This window comes from Phalacrocorax carbo, chromosome 6 (genome assembly GCF_963921805.1).
Source record: "Phalacrocorax carbo chromosome 6, bPhaCar2.1, whole genome shotgun sequence".
Classification (NCBI taxonomy): domain Eukaryota; kingdom Metazoa; phylum Chordata; class Aves; order Suliformes; family Phalacrocoracidae; genus Phalacrocorax; species Phalacrocorax carbo.
The window spans coordinates 9,529,018-9,549,955 of NC_087518.1; the positions used below are offsets into that span (position 1 = coordinate 9,529,018).

The 20,938-nt window shown below is 42.0% G+C and overlaps 1 protein-coding gene across 1 annotated transcript in view; it reads right to left on the bottom strand.

Annotated features, from left to right (window-relative positions):
* PTPRG (protein tyrosine phosphatase receptor type G) overlaps nucleotides 1-20,938 on the bottom strand; it is a 420,049-nt gene that overhangs the window by 113,023 nt on the left and 286,088 nt on the right. The window contains exon 6 of the mRNA XM_064453587.1: nucleotides 8,292-8,358. Coding sequence (XP_064309657.1) covers nucleotides 8,292-8,358 — 67 coding nt within the window. The remainder of the gene's footprint in view (nucleotides 1-8,291; nucleotides 8,359-20,938) is intronic.

Here is a 20,938-nt window from a genome sequence, read left to right on the forward strand (position 1 = left end):
GAACCAGCTGAGCAGGGTGAGGACTCTCTAGGAGGGAGAAAGTGGATAAGGCTGGGAACTGCATGATCTACAAGGCAGGATTTGCTGACAGGTCCTAGGAAACAAGTGGCAGACAAAAGCAATAAAATGCACCAGTGAAAACGTGTTTACTTGTTAACCACTGCAATCAATGCTGCAAAACAGATCCACGAGCCAGCTGCTCATTCTTACGCATAAACCAGAGCCCCACACTGAAGCAGTCTCTGCTGGAGCTCCTTGTCCTACTCCCATCTCAGCACCCGAATGCAGACAGGTGCCCAAGCAGAAAGATAAACCAGGAAATCAGAGCCCCAGAGATCGTGAACTTAATGACATGCCCTGGAACTAGAGAGCATTCCTCTGGGAAAGCAACAATAAACACGCTGCTGTGGCCACCGCTCACAGGCAATGCAGAAAAGAGCAGCACCCAAAACATCACTGAGATGCTCCACTAATGCAGTACAGCCAATTTTATCAATGCTTCACAAACAGCGATACTTTGTTTACAGCACCAAGGCTCATAAGAAATGTTCACTCTAATATTTCCAAAGGAAAAATTAGCAAGTACCACAGATTCATTTTTGGCAATTAAGACAATGAATGTGACATCTAAATGACTTAGTGTTCCACAGCATAAAAGGATAATATTGTATTTTAACTCTTACATTCACAAAAAAAGAATTAACAGAGCCAGCTGGCAATATGTTTGACCTTCTGATACGATATTCATGTCTACCTTCCATAACAGCAGCGTGAAAAGTAATGCCCAGTATATTCTTTGATAGGGCTGGTAAATCTCCCCACTGTTTTGCCTGGGACCAAGAGCCATTTTTTGTACAACCCAACCCAAAGGCAAAGCAATTGCAGGCATGCCTTAAAAAGGTGACCTATTTATACTCTTTATTTGTCAAGGCATCACCACTACATGTGAACTAATACTGAATTGTGCACAATAGTCTTTCAAGCAGAGGTAAAAATCAGATCTTAAACCACACACCAGTAGTGGATATCCACCAACTACTGCAGTTTTCACAAGCTGATGCCAACAAATATTATATTGCAAGAGCCATCAGTTTACCATTTTGAGTTCAAGGGCTGACTTGCTAAATATATATACATTCTGTAAAAGGTTGGATAAAGATAGACTTGAATTTTAACCAAATGACTGTAGAGTAAGAGGCTTCTTGAGATATGCAGGTAAACACCACACAACTATCTGTGATCAAAACCCTTTTAAAATCTAACAGGAACTTGGATTGGAGATCACAAGAAAATAGCTATATGCCAAGTCCATTTATATCTTGTGGAATGCTTTGGGACTTTCATCATGCTTTTCTGTAAGAAAACAGGAACTTGGCTGCATTGAAAACAATATCTTAAAATGAGCTTATTTCCAAAATTAACGTATGTGCGATGCCTGATAGGTGGGAATGTTACTCAGCTACACTTTGAATAACTGAAATCTGCAATACCAATATGAAGAGCTTTGAAAGTCTCCCAAATTTATTAAACAATGTTGCTGCCAATTTCATTTTCACAATGAGCCAAGTCATTCTAAAGCTTCTGCATTCAAACATTTAAAAGGCAAACACACAAAAATAATCAAAAGGACACCACGCTGCACACCCACTGAGCCAGAACTTCCCAGATAAAGCAGGCTGCACACCAGAGCCAGGGACCAGACTCACGGTGGTGATTTTAAAGATGAGATTACAAATATTATATGTTACTTTAACCAAAAAGATCAGCAGATGAGTACTTGCTGTGTAAATCCAGCATGATGAGCAGTTTCTGACAGTCCTCTATACTCAGGGTTATTCTTGTCATTTATCGTACAATTATTTTTCTCACTTTTATTTCGTTTTTTAAAAACCACAGCCTCTGCTGAACAATGTAAGGAACTCTAAGGACACAGAAAGCACAGCGTGTTGGCGAGGAAGGGAATGAGATAATAACACAGTCCTGTAGACTAACTTAACCTGAGACAACCAGTGAGTGGTACAGAAATCGGCGGGGTGGGGGTGGGGGGGATAGTCTCCTATGAAAAAAAAAAAAATTGAAATCGAAAATTTCCATTCCAGGTGTTGGTCTCAGGCTTAATTTTTCTCACTCCCTTTCTTAAAACAGCTTAAAAGGAAAAGGTTTAGATGGGGAGGAGAGGTCTTAAGTCTCTGAAGAAGTAAAAAGTAATTCTGAACCTTTAATACTTAAGCACTGCTGATACCGAGATGGCAGAGAGGCTGTTGCCCTTCTGGACTGGGATGAGACTTCTCCAGGTTTTGCAAAAAACTAACTGGAGGCAGAAGTACATGTGGAGGCAAGGCTGGAATGACGCAGAAACTAGAGAAATTTAGAATGGGCACCAGTGATAGGAGGAAAAAGAAACTGTGACAAGGAGTTTAAAGGAGAAGAGGATCCCTGGAGCAAGCTGGACCCTGGCAGAGGTAGGGCGAAGTGAGGCAGAAGTGGCCAGAGGAGCGTGGGCTGTTCATGCCTGCTCCAGCAGAGCCAGAGCAAAAGCACATGTTCTCAGACTTCACCACCCCTCTCTTCTCAGCAAACATCCTCAAAAGCCACCAGCAAAGTACCCAGCTCCTTCTCCCTTCACATTCACTATCAACCTTAATTTTTAATAACTGCAATATTCCTTTTGTTAGTTTGAATTAGTTTTTCTCTGCAGTATATTAATTCTATGTCAGCTCGCTGGTCTTTACTTGGCCGTGACCAGCACTGCTTTCCACAGAGCACAGGTGAAGGACCAGAGATTTCCAACACTTCCATCAGTTATTCTGTTAAATGATACAGACCCCTGCAGCTATACACAGAGCTGCCCTATATAAAGGTGTGAACTTATCACCTCTGCTCCCATCTTCATTTCCCACTTCCCTCCTCCTCCCCCCTTTGCTCCACAGCAATCATGTCCTGGCCCCTTTCACAGGGCTACTCCGACTGTGAACACAAGAACAGATCAGAAAACAAAAGAGTATCTATCCAGATCATCCCTGAGGAAAAAGAAATGCTCCTCCACATTTCCTTCTCAGTTTAACACATCGCGCTGCTTTCCCTTTGATGGCCTTCCCTGTTCCAAATTGGGCCGCTGCTTTCTTCAAAGTTTTACTTTAAAAGACAATGTCCATGGTATCACATCTCACCCTCACCCGCCTTTCTTCTCTACAACCCCTGGATATTTGGTGCAGAAAGCAAACAGCTTGTCAGGTGGTGTTATGGTTAAAGTTAAAAACAAAAGAAAAAACCTGTCACACTGCTAATGGTGTTTTCTTGTTATGATGCCTTCTGGTGTGATAGATCCACAGGGTAACTAACACTGTCTGGATTGCTTCCTTTTTAGTGCTGATTTATTTTAACAGGTTATTCCCTGTCTTTTTGCCTAGGACAACTGGAGAGATGTGCAACATATTTATTCCCTTATTCTTCTTCATTATTAAAGCAATTCTCTTTCCACTGTATTTTGGTACGGTCTCCCCAGCAGCCCCTGAAACTTCAGTGGTCACTACCATCTTGCCTGAACACCTCTCGCCCATCTTGAGGGAGACCGAAGATCACACTCTGCTCCATGCTGAGCTTAAGTTATGGCATTTTAATAATAAAAAGGTAGAAGAAAAAAAGCAAGATTTTTTTCCAAATTCCCTTTTAAATAAACAAAGACTCCTCTCTTCCCTCATTCCACCCCATGTTCACAAACAAGCAACAGATGCCATCAATTCACTTTGTACCTAAGCTTTTGATCTGGCTGCACTTTGATTTTCAGTGCTCACTTTTGACAAGGAAGGGAATAAGAGCACCATTTTTGTGACATTAATAGAAGCTTTTCTACTGCGGTAATTTATTTCTGCTCTGCTAATAATTTTCTGCTGATCCATGTAGATTCTTGGTGACAGACACAGAGAACAGGACAGAGTGACAAAACATGGTTTCCATCACCATGAAAGATTTCCCAGAGGCCTGGGGTAGTGTGGGCTGCTGCTCCCTCTCACAACCATTAGCCTGCATGGTAAAACAGGACTGCGCAGAGCACCCATGCCTAGGCTGGGAGAGAGCAAATGCTGTGCTGTCTCCAGCACCGGGCGCTGCCCTCAGGACTGACACCGGGGAAGGAGACTCATTTTAATGCTTTTCAGGCAGCTGGTAAGAACAAGGAAAAGGCATCTCTAAGAGGCTTACATACAAAACGGTACTAAAAAGGGCAAGTCAAAGACAGCAGAGATGGGAAAAAGCACTGTTTCTGTGCAGTAGCTCCATCCTGCTAGGTGCTCCTCTGAGATCTTGCTGAAGCATGTGGCAGACAAAGCTTTAGTAGTCATTTTAATGCAAATCAACTGTATAAGACATAACCTGGTATTTCATGGTCCCCTATTCCCGCAAGGGCACAATCACTCTCTCTGAGGCCTCAGGAGCTGCTTCAGCCCTTGCACAAGAACAGCTCTGTCCTGCACCATACTCCTCAGCATCACGAGGAAGGATGAGGAGCAGAGAGGGGCTCAGGGCAGGGCACCCAGCCAAGCACATCAGCAGCAAAACAGAGGCAGAAAAGTCTGATTTGCAGCACCCTGACTGGGCCTCGTGTGGTGCAAGTGCAGTCAGGCACTACTCACTTTATTACTTTACCTAACGAACCAACTTCAGCTAAGGAAGTGCATTCATCCCACCAGCATCAGCATTGCTGGAGACCTTTCCCATCAGCTTTCACGATGAGAAGAGCATTTGAAGAGGAGTTAAAAAAAGACCCCCAGCAGTCAGAGCTGAAAGACACCAGCAAGTCAGCATCAGAAAATTCGTATCACGCCCGCCCGTACTCCATCCCTTCTGCAGAGAGAGGGCTGCACGCTCCCAGCTGTCAGTCCCTGGCGGGCTCCGTGGCAGACGCACACTTGCCGTGTGCTTTGCAGCAGGGAAAGCAGGAGTGAGAATAGCAGGCACCTCGCTGGCGGGAGGTGTGACAAATCCTTGGCAGAGCACAAAACTGAAAGCAATTTTAAGATCAGCAACAGGCATCTGACAGCTCTGAAAAGAGCCTCCGTGGCATTCGTGTGCCTTTATGATGCTCTGCGAGGGCGGATGCGGGAGTTGGGGAGCATCGGCGTGATGGGGAACGTGCTGTTCGGCAGGAAGATGCAGGGCAAACCCAAAAGCGTTATCATTGATCCAAACATTGTTAGGCTTTTTGGTACATCACTGGTTTTCCTTCCAGCTAAGAAACTTTATATGATAGCCCATGTAAAATTAAGCTTAATGTGGCATTAAGATTCTACAAAATTATGCCTGGAGATGAGGAAACAATGTGAACTCTGAGTAGCGACTAAGCCTGTATTGATTTTTATGTGTGTGTTTCTCCATCGTTACTAAACTGGTGACACTGTGAAGGGCACAATTATTTATGTTTCATCAAATTAGTAAGTAATTCAAATCCCGGACAAAATCACAAGCAAAATTGCTTTCACGTCCACAGAAAGTCCTTCTGACGCTTAAATTGTTCACTTACCCCCGGAAGAGCACTGTAAGAACACAAGAACTTCAGAGAAGAAACAAAAAGCTATGCAAGAAAAATGTAAAACCAGCTCACCACTCATCAGTATGATCTCTATATCTAACTGAGGGTCACTGGATCTGTCACCATCATGGGGTCAGGCCAGTGCGGGTGCCCTACACAGGGTGGCGCAGAATGGAGTCCCCATATAGGACCTGGACTTCTAGTACCACCACAATGCAAACGAAGAAATGAGGATGACGAGTGTTTGTGTGGGTGTGTAATTCCCTCTTTGAAAACTGAATGATGACGAGGAAGGAGTGACTGTCCAGCACAACTCAGAAAGGATGCTCTGCTGGTTGGAGGGAGAGGGATACAGAAATCCAACAGTGTCTTACTTAAATAGGCGTGTTGAGATGAGGCACACAGGGGGAGCTGAGGGGCTGGTGTTCTCTCCAGCCAGCAGAGGATATACAAGCATGGTCTAATTTAAAAGCAAGGTAGTTATCTCAACATTCATATGTATTCTTGATTTCTACATTATAGGCATGTGCCTCTGTATTGTGATGACCACCTAAAAACAACATGGGCATGGAAATATTATAAAATGCAAAGAAACTTAAGGTTTCAATTTTGCCTTTCTCCAGCTCCTTTTGTTGGATCTCTGCTTGATCCAACCATTCTATCCAAAAACCACAAGAGTTTTCCACTGTATTTCAGCCAAAAAGTCTACATCGCCTTAGGGTCCCAGTCAGATGAAGCCAAATGGAAGGCAGGAAGGACCTTTTCAGATAAATTCATAAAGACGTGCTCACGTAAGATGTAAGTAAATTGCATCAAGAAAAGAAATGAGTGTCTGGAATAAAAGCTCACATCTTTACTATTATTCTGTATAATAACATGAAAGAGAGATACGATACGAGAATTCTTCACTGAAGCGTTCCATCAATATTTAACTTAAAGAGAACAAATTCTTTGAACAACTATTTTGTGGGAGGAAATTCCCTTACTCTAGCCACCAAAAGAGCCTTAGAAAAGGCCTTTAATCAGGGCCTTTGAAACAGGAAGGAAAGCAAAATTTTCCTCTTTTTCTTCCTCAACATTTTGAAAAGGAAACAAGCTATTGAAATATATCAAGCGATTTCCTTTACTTGAAACACTAGCTGCCTTCTGTGCATTGTGAGCAAAACAAAAATAAATGCCTTTCATCCACCCAGATTTTGCTGCGGGTAGGCAGCACCAAGATGGACTAATCATTATGTGGCCAGGGAATCACAACCTCAGGACCGTGTCACATCCTAACCAAACAATTATTTTTGGGAATGGAATAATACTCCTAGGAGACACCGGTATGATTATCCACTAGTGGCTATTTCAGTTGCAGCAGCAAGGAGCAGGAGAGGGAGCAGAAAAAAAACCGATGAGCTGGCTAAAACACTGTTGCACTCACAGGAGGTAGAGAGTCTTGAAATAGAAGGCAGATAGAAGACAAAGCTAAAACGAGATCCTGGTCCAGTTTAACGGCAGCTTGACTTCAGCGTCAAATTACTCAGCCACTGAAAAATCCTTGCAGGCCAACTCGTCCTCACTTTATTTTTGCTAGCCTGTTCTGTTACCCAGTGGGAGCTAGATAATAACATCTATTTTTGTGGAAAACAACGCAGTTTTTCAGCTCAGTGTGTTATTTTTATTTCACAGCAGAACACTGCAATTTATAAACAGCAAAACCTATGGAAAATTCTCTAAATGAAAGACTTTATGGTATGTTATCATTTAACCCCTATTTTTCACTTTCATTGGATTTATTCGTGTTCCCAGTTGCAATGTTAAATGACTCTGAAAGTAGAGCAATTAATCCAAAATCCTATTTGTTTTAATCTAACACTGTCAACTGGTTTTAGGTTTGCAGTCAAGAGAAAAAAAAATGTTTATTAAGCTCTACAGCACTAGCTAATGTCTAAAGACAATCCTCAGAAAAGGTGCAAAGATGTTTTATCACAGCACTATAGATGGGACGGAGATTTATTATAGTACCTAGCACCATTCCAGCAGACGCCTTTTGAATTACAATGAGATTATTAAAACTTTACAAATCATTATATTAAAACCTGACAAGACTACTTGGGGAACTGGAGCATCTTGATGTCATTGCTAATGATGCATTACCCATGATAAGGTTTCAGGAAAATTCCTAAGTAAAAACCGGTTATAAAAGTATAAAATATATTAATATTTATTTCAGTACCTGCTATAAGTTCAAGGATAATAGGTTTATATGCATCAGAACAGCCGAATGATCGTATTTATGTCAGCATTAGAAAGATGTTCATCTGCTGCAAAGTTTAATTAATTTTCACAGATAGTTAATTTTCTGTTTCATTATCAGCTCCCTAAATTTGAAAGACAAATAATTTATAAACAAATAGAAACTTCAGAGAGGAGTATTTTTAGAGCAAAGAGAAGATAAATAGCAGGAGTGAAGCATCAACGCTGCCTTCGAAGTACTAATATGAATGATATATTGTAGTGGGTTTTGATTGATAACTTATGCATTCTAGAGCACTGACTGAAAGGAAACAAATTGTTTACTGTTAACCCCAACCCATTTTCAGGTAACAAATTACTCCGATCTTTACCAATCAAATAATGGCTGTGATGCCCTTAAACGTCAGCGAATGAAGAATGTGCAGGCTCACTGTGTCCTTCCAGGGGTGACCTGATCCCTTAAGGACAATATTCCTGCCCTTCTCCCCTTCCCGACAAGAAGAAAGTTTAAGCAGCTACTTACCATGATGTACGACGCCCTTCAACCCATGGATAATGGGATCCAGTGCTGGATTGTCCCTCTGACTGACCTACAAGCAAAGGATAGAGGATTGGTTACATCTATTCTGGCAACAGGCAGAACAGTCTTAGTTTAATCTTCTAAAGAGAAGAAGAAGAAGAAAAAAAAAGATGTTATCTAAGAAGCTGCTTAGTTCTCACATTTACAATGGCTCTTCACCAAATGCCAAAGATACACGGCATAATAAAATAAAGTAAGGAAGGTTAAATCAAAAGAAGGCATCCTCTGAATTCATTAAAACATTAGCCATACTGTCACCCTAGCAAAGCCTAAAGAGTGGTGATTTTTCTGCAGCTACTATGAAAGCGGTTTCATAGAGGAAAACTGTTGTGATAAAAAGAAGTTATCTCAGACCAGTCTATCCCTTACTGATATGAGAATAAATCTGGTGCTGCCAGTGAAATCAGTGAAGCTGGGCCCCTTTCAGCCATAATGGAGTTGGACCTTGGCATCTCTCTGCTATTCATATTTTTACATTTATTTAATTTAGTGTCACTTGGACAAGGGAGAGGGGAAAAAAGCCTTGTGAGAGGATCTAGAAAAAGTATCTGATTTTTGACAATGCAATTGCCTGTACTGCCAGATCAAAAACTGGTATCCTGCAGTATTTCTTCTATCACCCAGCAATGACCTGTGCCCTCCTCAACAGTGAGACCCAGCACCAGAGAGAGAAGAGGACAGCAGCAGGAAGGATTAACCCTGTTGAGCTCTACAACTTTCAAATTAAACCCATCACTTCAGTCACTTACTTGTAACACGGCCAAGGAATTTACAACCAATAATGCAATTTTTTTTTAACCTTTTGCCTCTTCAGAGGTATTGAAGGAATAACTCACAATTCCTGCAAACATGTTCCATTACTTAAGATACTTGCCAATTTAGTTTTGGGAAATAAATACTTAAATACTGCCGTGTACCTCATTCAGGTGGTACATTTTTCTTTTTTTTCTTTTTTTTTTTTTTGTCACCAGTCAGTATCAGAAGCCTGAGCAGCGCTGATTGTTTTTTGGATGGACTGCTCACAATGGGCAAACAGACCGAATGCAAAAGAGCTCCTGTACTTTGCTGCTTGCCCATGATGTCAATGTCACCAGGGAAAACAGAGTTTAATCACTTTACGGTCATGAATTAACATGAGGAAAGGAGTGGAGACAAAAGGAGAAATCCCTGAGAGAGGACCTTGCACCCAGCAGTGAACATGCTGCTGCGTGAAGCATGGAACCGGCTTGGCGCACACTCTTAGGAAGAGGACATCGCTGACTGCAGCACATCCAAGAAATGCATTATTGTAAAAAACAAAATAAAACAGAAAAAAAAAATCACAAATCCTAATGGCCTGAGGGGAGAACTGGAATCCACTGGCCCAAGTTTCACAAGCACAAGCACAAGCATGTCTCTTCTCATCCTTCCTCCCCATGACTAATTAGGAGTCTTAGAAACCTCATTATCTTCTTCACCAACTGCACTGAAAAAAGCCACAACAAACCACCTTCCTTTTTTTCTGTTTATTTGGCCTTTGAACTACTCTGTTGTGTTCAGGACACATTTTCACGGTCTTGTCTAGAGACAAAATGGTTTGTTATGGTTTGGTGTTTTAAATGGAAATTGAAGATCCTTTTCTCATCACAGTACTCCAGAACTTGCAACAATCAGGTAGGGCAAGATATGCAATAAAATTATGAAAGTAGCAACAGCAGCTTTGAAATATATACAGCTTAGATGTTACTGGCAATAATATTATTAGCCCTGAAGGCTGTAAGCTCTTTGAAGCATGAACTTTTATATGCCCAAAGGGGTGCTCCGTACACTTTGGATTCTGTATAAATAATAATCACAGCACGCTGAACCCAATGACCCACTTTGTAGGTTCTGTCTGGCTTCTGGCAAATCAACAGTAAACACTAAAAATGCAGAGCTGTTGCAAGACACATTCCTGCATCTTTTCCATTTATTCAGGTTTCTCCAAGCCACGGCTACTGCTAAAAAAAAATCATTAAAAAAGCTACCAGCAATTTGGTACAAGTCTGTAAGAAAAATTTGCACTGGACTTGAACAATGTTTTATTTATTGCTGCTTAACCATAAGTTGTAGAGAGTTTTATTTTGTTTGCTTTGTTTTTATTTCTGTTGACAGCTGCAATCAGTTTGAAGAAAGCAAATAGATGGAAAGAATCCTAAAGGTTAAAACTCTTCCTTTTGGATTTTCTGTCAAAGTAGATCAATTCTTAACCTCGGCCTTGGCAGTGCCCCTTTAATCTTCTGAGGTGGTATGCCTGTATAGATCCAGCTATGCAACCTTTTTGATAGCATATTCTGCAAGTGTGCTGTGTTCTTCAATAGCACAAAATCAAGTCATGTTATTTCTTTGGGGGCTGGAAAACAAATGCTCCATGCATCTGTAATCATGTTTTCTCTGAGGGTAGGGGGAGTGGGATCTCATGTTTCTTTAAAAATCACATGCAAACAAGTACCACTTGCAGAGATGTCAGTTCAGACCTGTATGAGATATAGTCTTATTTTCCTTCCAGATGCTTTTCCCCCCTTTTTTCTTTATACTCACACACTATTCTCTCATACCTCACTAAAACTGTTTTGGGATCTTGGCAAGACCATTAGAGAAGTGCCCAAAAGTTTCCTCATTTTGTGGAATGGTTCAGGCTTCAGAGCAAAACTCTTCTTACATCTTTTTTTTCTTCAAGTTCTCAAAAAAAAAAAAACCCACCTTGAATTTCCTCTCTATTTTTTACACTTCTCTGTATCCTTTTTCTGCTTGTGTTCATAGAGAAAAGGCGGTTTCTGAAACCCAAAATGTCAGGTTCTATCCCCACTGTACATCTCTGGTTTAACTGGCCTGGAGCTACCATGCTGGCTGAGATCAGAGATTCACCCACACAAGAATCCTGTCTCTGACAACAGCTGATACTTAAAAGAAAAGAAGGGCAAAAAAAGCAGAAGCAAAAAAGGGCAAAAATCTCTAGAATAAGTAGTGTCCTTCTGACCTCCTTTCTGATTCCATGTCACAAAGCTTGAGCTTATATCCTTCTACAAACTGTTTTTATCTTCCTCTGTTATACAACCACTATTACAGCAGCGTATTTTTTATTAGCTTATGAATATATCCTGAAGGAAAACAGCAATGAATTCTTCAGATTGACTTTACATGCAACATTTCTCATGATGCCTTGGCTGCAGAGTTAGAGAAAGACCATACAGCTGTAACTGGGTCTCTGCACTTAGGCTTCACCCAAAACATGCCTGCCAAAGCTGCGCAAAGCTTTTATTTTCCTGTGAGAGAAGAGCAATGTGTTTCCCCCTCCTCGTTCAAGAGGCTAACACAGAAGAAACATGACGAATGAAAATTTCTCAAGCACAGGAATTTCATGCACTAACACAAACCTGCTGTGCTCTGGTCATGAGTGTGCTGCACGGCAAGTACTAATAGGACAGATGGAAAACCATCCCGAAATTGCCCTAAAATACCCACAGTACCACTACCACAAATATTGTTTCCTGAACAAAATGCTTTTGCACAAGACTGACTAACATTCTATAGGTCTGCAGTACACAGGATAAATAATGCTCGCGTGCATCATTTATAATTGAAAAATGCCTGTAATCCTCTTCAGCAGAAATAAATAGGTAACTATCATGCTAAGCACAAGGGAAAAATAAACACAGAGATATCATTAAGCAGCTCCCTGTGTTAACGCAGTTCTCACCATAGGGTAAATATGGGATGAACATGACACGAGGAAGCAAAATCTCTTTGTTTATCATACCCTTCGGGTGACTTCGATACCTGGTGCTCGTGCTATTCCGAGTAGAATGAATGGCTTGACATTACTGCAATGAATAAAACAAGCGTTTGCAATGTAGGAAAAGGTAATGCACAAGTGAGCCCATTCTGAAGTCATAAAACAGAGATGTTCTTCAAGTGAAGTCATGGTGGAAATCATTACCCTAGACAGGCTGCATTTAGTTACAGCTCCCACATCTGATGTGAGGACTGAGAAATGATTCATTCCTCAGGGAACAACAAGGTTGATCAGTCATGAACTCTATTGACAACAGCGTTAACACCTTTCAATAGCACAGCTTGCAAGTGCTGTTCCTACAGCCTTACCCTCAGAGTTGGCAGGGTAGGAAGCTGGCCAGGGAGCTAAGCACCTTCTCACAATAATGTTATTAATATTCCAAAGAGGAAGGTTCCAGCAAAGGAGCAGAGCAGAAGTGTAACGAGAGGACAGACACCACCGCAGCCAGGCTGAGCATGCTAGTACGGGCACCAAACCACAGCATGTAAAAATAGACTTTACTGGGCAAGGTACTACTCTGCAGAAAGCCCCTATGTTACGGAGTACTAAGCTCAGCATGTCGTAGTGAGTTAAAAAACCCAACCAGTTCTCATTCTCTATCATTCATTGTATATTAAGTATCTCTCTGCTGTCTGATTATTTTATAGGACAAACCCAGAACCTCCTGAAGTCTCCAATTTTACAAAAATCAGCAGAGTTGTGAAGCATTAAAATTTATACCACATACTATATAATTTAAAACATATGCTAAAGTCATATAAGTAAACCATGACCTGTCCTTCTGCTGAAAACAGACCTATAAAGCAGAAAAAAAAGTGTCAGGCAAAACTTTTGAGCTTACAATTACTTTTTTAGGAAAAATAACAATTAAAACCAGAAAAACAGGGGAACCCCCTAATAAACATTGAGGCACTTAGAAAGCCCACACAGCAACACTAGATCTTACCTCCAAGACCCCTGCCCAAAGGGCCAGGCTACCCCCATTACCCATTGCTCTGGGCAGCCTCTCCGAAAGCCAGGTTATCCTCCCACCAGCTGACATGAGAAGAGCTGGGGGAAGCACCACAAAGCTTGCTAATGATCCCTGGTACCAGTCACCTTGTGAAAAGTAGGTGAATATTAATAGCTTGAACAGCTCAGGAGTAAGAAATACACTTTTCTTTTAAACACGTGTTTAAATAGATCTATTGTATCGAAGAAAAGGGTGTGGGGAAAAAAGAACAGAAGAAAACCCACATATTCAGAGCGATAAGAAATACAAATTCCTCTCTCATTTCCACCTTAAAAAAATCTGGCATTTAGACTTATTAAACTGTCATAAATTTGCAGCAACTGCTTTCGAGCTCATTAAATGGGCTCACAGACAGTATTGCAAAGCATCTCAAAACGAAGGAGAATGCCACAGTCGGCTATATTGAAAGGCGAAATGACATGCATTTTGTGCAAGTCAGAGGAAAATGAATGGCAACAATTTTGTGATACAGTACCTGATCCTTTCCCCTCCGAATAGTGATATAATTTACTTTTCTCTCCCACTGCAACATTTGGCCCTTGACTTGGAAACTAAATCTTCAATCTATCAAGCCTTACCCATCTGCTAAGTAAAATGGCCAAGACAATCTGCATGCCTTGAATTCGATATAGCCAGCTGCTCCCAGAGTGCTGTGGCATTAACATCCAGAGACCATCCTCTTGCACTGCAAAGGACGGTGTCTGCCAAGGATGAATGACTACGTACTTAACCGTAGCAGCTGAAGCCAGTGACAATGGCTGACACAGAGAGATGCCAATGTGTCAAATTCTACTTTCAATTACACTGCTGAAAGTCAGGAGTAATATTCCCCCAACCTCATGCCTTCAGCTCCCATTCAGCTTGCGGTTAAGATCTACAGCTCACCAGCCAAATACTCAAGTCTCCAAACGCTCTGTACAAACAACTAAGAAGAAAAAGAAAGCTATTATAAATTAACTAGGTTGCAGAGATTAAATTGTCCTGTAGGGTTTCAGGACAATCAACATGTTAAACAATTTATTCTCTTATCAGCTCAGTAGTGTTGGACAGATGCCAGTCCTCAATCTCTGCAGGAAAGGACCTGATTTTCACTGTTTTACAAGAGAAATGAGAGGAATCCCATTAATGCGAACATTATGCCACACAACATGTATTTTAACTTCATAGCAACAGTATTTCAAAGAATCCAAGATATCACAGTCAAAAGAAACATACTTTTCTCAGCAAAGGGAAAGAACTTGGCATATTACTTGTGAAACTCTTCAAATACATGTCTTTGGGGCCAAATTATTTCAGAACTAGCTTACAGCTTGGGTAGGTCCTACTCCTAACTCTTCTGAATGATAATGCTTTAACCCTGCATTGGTCTGCAGCACTGAGAAAGGATACACATCCTAACTTTGTAGTATGCACCCTTTTGCTCTGCACAAAGTCCATTACCTCACCTCTCTCTTCGTTCCCTTTTGAAGTCCAGATTGTAAAAGCCTGTTGTGGATAAATATCTCATTTCTTAAACATTTCTGAATAAAAGGAAGTGAAAGATTTCAGCCAGCTGTAGAATGTGGATGAACAGATACAAAAAGTTTACACGTGCTTTGCTTTGAAATACAGTAGGAAATATTTATTTGGACCTTTTTAGGAGAACTGATGGGTGAGAAGAGATACAGGTTGGCACCACAGCACACTGAGCTATCTGTGAAGGCAAGAAAATGCCTATAGAGCTCCCAACACAATGATAAGCTAGATTTGGTGCTCTAAGATTTTCAGTTTCACAAGCACTAAATGATCCAAGAATGATAGATTCCTGCTCCTCCACAGATGATATTTTCTTCCATCTCCCCCATATATGCTATAATTGTACACCTCCTGTACGAGTCAATGCAAAAGGACAAATCTGACCAAGAGACCAAGAGCCTGCAGCCTCACAGAAGTGAGCTGGGAGACAGAAAGCATTTGCCATGGAATGAATGGACTGCCCAAAGTAAGTATCCTGCAGAATATATTTGTAAGGGTAAACAAGAAATCGAAACAGCCCCCTTAATACTTCAAGTTGCTGCTCATGTGTAAAATCAGAGCGAATAACAGGTACCCAGGCAAGATGTGACACTGAACCTTATGCTGGCACACGCACTATTTCACACAGATACTGCCATGACCTTTGATTTTTTGAAAATGTGTGTTAGAGCTGAGTTCGCCTTTGCCTACGGCAACTGGTTTCAGGTTCAGTGATTTGAAGGCAAATTCTGTTGAGTTAAATCTGGGTTTTGGCCTTCAGGTGTTAATAATCCTGCTATGAATGAAAATATACTGAAGTCATAGAGGTGCATATGCTGACAGAGGGGATGTTCCTAGATGTCTCATTCCCTATGTTATTTGAAAAGAGGGGGGGAAAAAACGCTAATGAGTCTTCCAATGATTATTTTAAATAGAATAATGGGTGTGCATTGATCCTTCTAGCTAATTCCACTTTGAATAATACATCATTCTGACTGAAAGCTTGCTAGTGATGTATGAACTTCATATTTCATCACAGCTTTGGAGGGTATCTACAGTGAGATATTAACTAGCAGTGCCAAAGAGAAAACAGCACTTTTTCCTTTTTTCTTTTTTTCCCCTAAGTCCAAAATGGTTTTAAAATCTATCGAACTGACTTTGAGGTCAGGTGTTTTGGCTGCCCCTCATCTTTGGCAGAGTGCAACGCAGCTGCTCACAACCACAGCTCCTCTCAGCCTTAGCTCACCCCCTCCTTCACTTTGTACCTGCTGCCTCTGGACCTGAGTTAGTTACAGACATCCTGGGACAAGGATGGGACAAACTAGGTTATAGATCAGCAACATCCACTTTCATTATGTCCGGTGGGGCGGCTTGAAAATATAAGAAGCATAAACAGTCACTTTTACTCCAAAGGTTGGCTGAAATATCAGTGTCATAAAAAGAGCAGAGGGCTTCTTCAGAACATACAACAGAATTTGCACCACTAATATAAGAGACTGTCTCAAATAAACCCAGGAGCGTGAAACTCAAAGGTAGAGTTAAGTACTGCTTAAGAACTCAGCTCAGAGCATGTTCCGTTTGTGCATGCTGAGATTCTTTGTTAGCAGATAGAAACATTGATCGTGTATTGTACACATGCTGGCAGCTGACTGATCAGCTCACCAGTCTGAGGAAGACTTCGCAGGCTCCCCCTGCAGCATTGCCTCCATTCACTATCATAAGATTTGCAACCACCAGGATGGTAAGAAACAGCCAGCAATATATTTTCCTTTCTTTTTTAAGCCACTCGTTTCCCTAGACTTTGACTCACTCCATTGATAAGATAGGCATTAATTTCCCCAAAGTATTCTTGCACTTTAAAAGCATGATGCAGCTAATTTAGTGCAAGTCAATAGCACATTCAATAAACAAATTATTGAAAGATCTTAATAAGCATATATCTGAGGAAAAAAACAAAAGATATCTGCGGCCCAAAAGCACAATCTGATTAGTAGCAATAGAATATCTAAGACACAAAGCTCTGTAAAAGACAAAAATGTAATTGCAACACAGAGGAAAGACAGCTTCAGTGGCAGATTCTCAAAGCTGGGAAAGCTTGATTGATAGACTGTACCATCTGCAGCTGCGCGAGAAAAGGCTAGAGTAGCTGCAAGTTTATTTAAAGCAATTTTGGTGCACTGAGCCTACTTGTTCTCCTTTGAGAAAATAATATGATTTCTTCATAGAGCATGTAGTCTACTTATTTAAGCAGCAGTGTGCAAGATCTCTCAATCCTACCAGCAGTTCAGCTGGAAAAATGACACACCAGGGGGTAACATTTTATCAGGATGGAGGCTATTTTATAAAAACTGCCATCAGTTATAAACTGTTCTCACCATCTAAGTTTAAAAAAAAAAAAGAGTTGAGTCTCTTTTAGAGTTTCCACAATCTGCCCAATTTACGGAAATTTTTACGTAAAAATAACCATTTTGACCTAAGTAGGGAGGAAAATGAAATGGAGTAATGAAAAAATATAACAAGCACTACAGCCAGATCATCCCACAGCACCCACTCTTTGATATACAGCTTCACACATTTGGAGAGGCTAAACTCAAAACTGTGAAACCAAGAGTGGAAGTTAGCTTTCATTTTCTTCTGCTCCTGGCTTGAATTTGGTAGACATGTACAACCGACAAAAATATATCTTCAGCTTTCTTCCTTTTTTTTTTTTTTTTTTTTTTTTTAATATAATAATGAAATCTGGTGGCTAAACAAGAAAATAAAATGTGCTGGGTAAAATGCAAAGGGTGGAAGGGAACAGCTCAGATGGGCACCTGGAACCTCAGCATTTTGCAGGGGTTTGTAATTTAACTGCTCCAGCTAAGCTTGCCTAAGATGCAGCAAAGACTTCCAGCTTTTTTTTCCTCTCTTCCAGCCTACACAAAGGATTTTGGTGAGAGAGGTCACAACAATCACCCCTTTAAAATGAAGAAAAGAGTCGTCTCAGCTTCCCAGCATCTTTCATTCATTCTACATGAAAAGTCCTCATTTTTTTTTCTCCCCCAGCATTGCCCTTGGCTCACTTCCCCACAAGAGCAGCGGCTCCCTCCAGCCTGCCAGCACAAGATGACTCAAGCCGGCATCCATGAGTCACAAACACAAAGGATGCAGAAATGTCAATTAAGTTACACAGCCACTTCCCCAATGACAACCACACCTCAGTTCACAATTAAATTAGAAATCCAGTGAAAACAAATTGTCATAGGGCAGATTTTTTATCTCCTGCTTTGAAACATCAAACTCCAATGTAGTTTGCTTGCTGTCCCTTTTACATCACTTTTAAGGAGGTTGGTATGAACTGATCTACGGAAACTGCTGCAGGAGCGTTTGCTAGGGCAAATCCCCCATGTCTAATGTAGCAGCATTGGGCTGGAAGGGCTCTCAGGCTTCCAGGCATCCTTGCAGTACAAGAACCCAATGTTAGACCAGTGGTGTTCATTAATATCTTTCCGGAACAAGAGGACAAGTCTGTTAATTATGATATGGTTTTGTATTTGTAATTCTCTTCCAAGAAAGTTCTTCCATTTTTACTTATCTTTTGTAAATTTTCAGTGTCATTTAAGTTGTTGCAGATGAGTGCAGTTTTGTAAGATGCTATGAACTTGCACAGTTCAGTGCTCGCAGTACCTAAGCAGAAAGCACCAGCTAATCCTCAGAGCTTCCTCACTTCCGCCTCTGCTCTCATTTCTGAGTTGCCTCCCTCTTCCGTCGCCCACCTGCCACATCCTCCTCGCTCTCTCTTCCCATCCAGTCAGCTGTTTCTGTCTCCTCCAACGCTACAGCATCCTCTCTTTCCAAACCGTTCCACGTACCCCCTTGTGCACCCTTCCACGACTCTGCTACCTCCTCCTCTCCACCCCCTCCCTCACCAAGGAAGTCCCTGTGCCCTTCCACCCACACCCGGACGTCCTCCATGGAGACAGGGAAAAGTAGCAGCCTCGGCTACCGAGGGTGGTGAGTGGGCTCATCCAGGGGAAACCTGGACGCCAGCAGACAGGATGCCAAGGACACCAGCTGCAGGACTGCCAAGGACTGCATAGCTAGTGGGCATGAAGTGCAGGTGCACCGTGAGCCAGGGTGGGTACCAGCAGTGCGGCAGTCACAGCAGTAGAGCTCCAAGAAGCAGGTAAGATGAGGCAGTCCTCATCTCAATCTCCTTCAAGCCACTGAGTTAAGAGTGGCAGGATGTGGCCTGCAATTTTCTTCTCAGCTGCTTCTAAGCTACTCAAGTTCCTGCAGCAACAAAAGTACAGCTCAGAAGCCCCCTATTTCACCTGGTGTAACACTACACACAACAGTGAGGATCATATGTCAAGCTGTTTATTTTTTGCTTGGTTAGAATGACCCAACAACTCACTCAGTTCCTTACAAAAACATTTCAACAAGTATCATGGCTTATGTTTAGAGGAAATGGGGAAATTATTGTGCAGAAAAAAAGCACTTAGAACACAAGTGCATTGAAAGCCTGGGAAACATTCAGTTTGTGGCAGCAGCCTCTTCCTCTTGAAATACAAAGAAATACAAAAACTAACATGACACGTACGCTTGTTTCAAGATGTTCTACATTTCAGCAGTGGCAAAGTGAATGCTACTCAATCACTGCGTGTAGGTGATAGTCTTAAAGCCACAGAACTCCTCAGGATGCTCTAGCCCTCATGCCTCCGCTCTACGGGCTTCTTACAGCTTTCCGGTGCCCCTGTGGAGTGTGACCCATCTATGGAGGGGGTTTTCAAACTCTGTCTCTGGTCAGGAAGCCCTCCTCCTACACAGGATATAACTGCAAAATTTCCAGGATCTCAAAATCTCAGGGAAAGACATGAGAGAAGAAATAAAATGCAACTTAATACTATTTAAAACAAAACTTAAAACATGGTTAGAACAAAAGATGCTCTTTGAACAAGTCTAGTCTGACCCAGAGCAGTGAAGATGCTTCCTGCAGGTGGGTGCATGCAGGAATGCTCTCAGGAAGAGTCTTCCATCTCCTCTCATCTCACACACTCTCTGAATCTGTTTGCCAGTGAACCTGCCTATTAATCTGAAGTGTTTACTTCCTTCTATTTAACCTCCTCTGCTCACACCCCAGCACTTTAACTCCTGGGTGTCCACAGATCATGTACCCTCGTCATGATCCTATCACCAATGCTGTGGCCAGTCAGCTGGACCGCCCGGGCTCCTGGCACATGCTTTGCCATGACCCCAGTTTTGGCATCCACCTCACTAGAAAAGTTTATCTCTCTTCTCAAAATCTGGCAGGCTGCATGGTCCTTTGATGGCACCACCCTCACATGACCACCTGTGACTAACACCACAACCTCTGTCAGGCTTTCCCCTGCCAAATGCTTGAGCTGGTATGGAGCGAGCTAAAAAGCCAATGCTCGGTAAGGGCAGTCCTCAGAGGCTCGCACAGAGGGACACATTCACTGCCAGGTTGCATAGGCAATTCTCCCCAAAATGCCTGAGACCCAACACAGTTTGAATTCCAGCCCAGCTATAACATGCATTCGAGGAGCACTGCACTGATGGCTGCTGTGAGGATGAGCGGGTTTCCAGAGCTAACAGCAGCAAGCACCAGTGCTGGAAAGCTTCATGCCACAGCATCCCATGCTCTCTGCAGACTGGCCTGTAACCCCAGCACACTGGTAGGACACACCTGCATTTGCAGCTCTGCCTACACTCAGATTTAATGGGGGCAGCAAACATTTTAATATATGGCATGATAAGGAAGGCATAAGAAAATATGCTATTTTTAGGGGTATACCACCAGTTATATGCCTCAGATGCAATGCAAGCAGTAATGAAGGAAGAAATAGGGATTTCCTAAAAGGTAGGCATAGGCTGGGCACTTATGACATGAATACAGCATTAAAAAAAATTGCTTCTGACACAAGAACAGCTGACAGAGATAATCTCCATAGCTCAGCATGAATTTATATAGCCTTTCAGCAACTCTATTAGACAGGTGTGGTAGCAGCCAGCTGTATCGCGTGCACAGACCATGTTTCTCTAAAACCTGAGTGCCCATATGGCCCTGCAGCACACCGAGGTGGTGCCACCTGCCCGGGTGTCACCCCCCTCTCCCACCACCGTCTGTCCACAGAGAGGTGTTGGTATTGACCTGAGGGGTAGTGCAGAGCTGGTCTAGATAACGAGCGAGTTTGATCTCCAAAATGATGGATGTTTCCATCCACAACACAGGGACCACCAAACAGCTCTACCTAGGCAGGTTTAAAA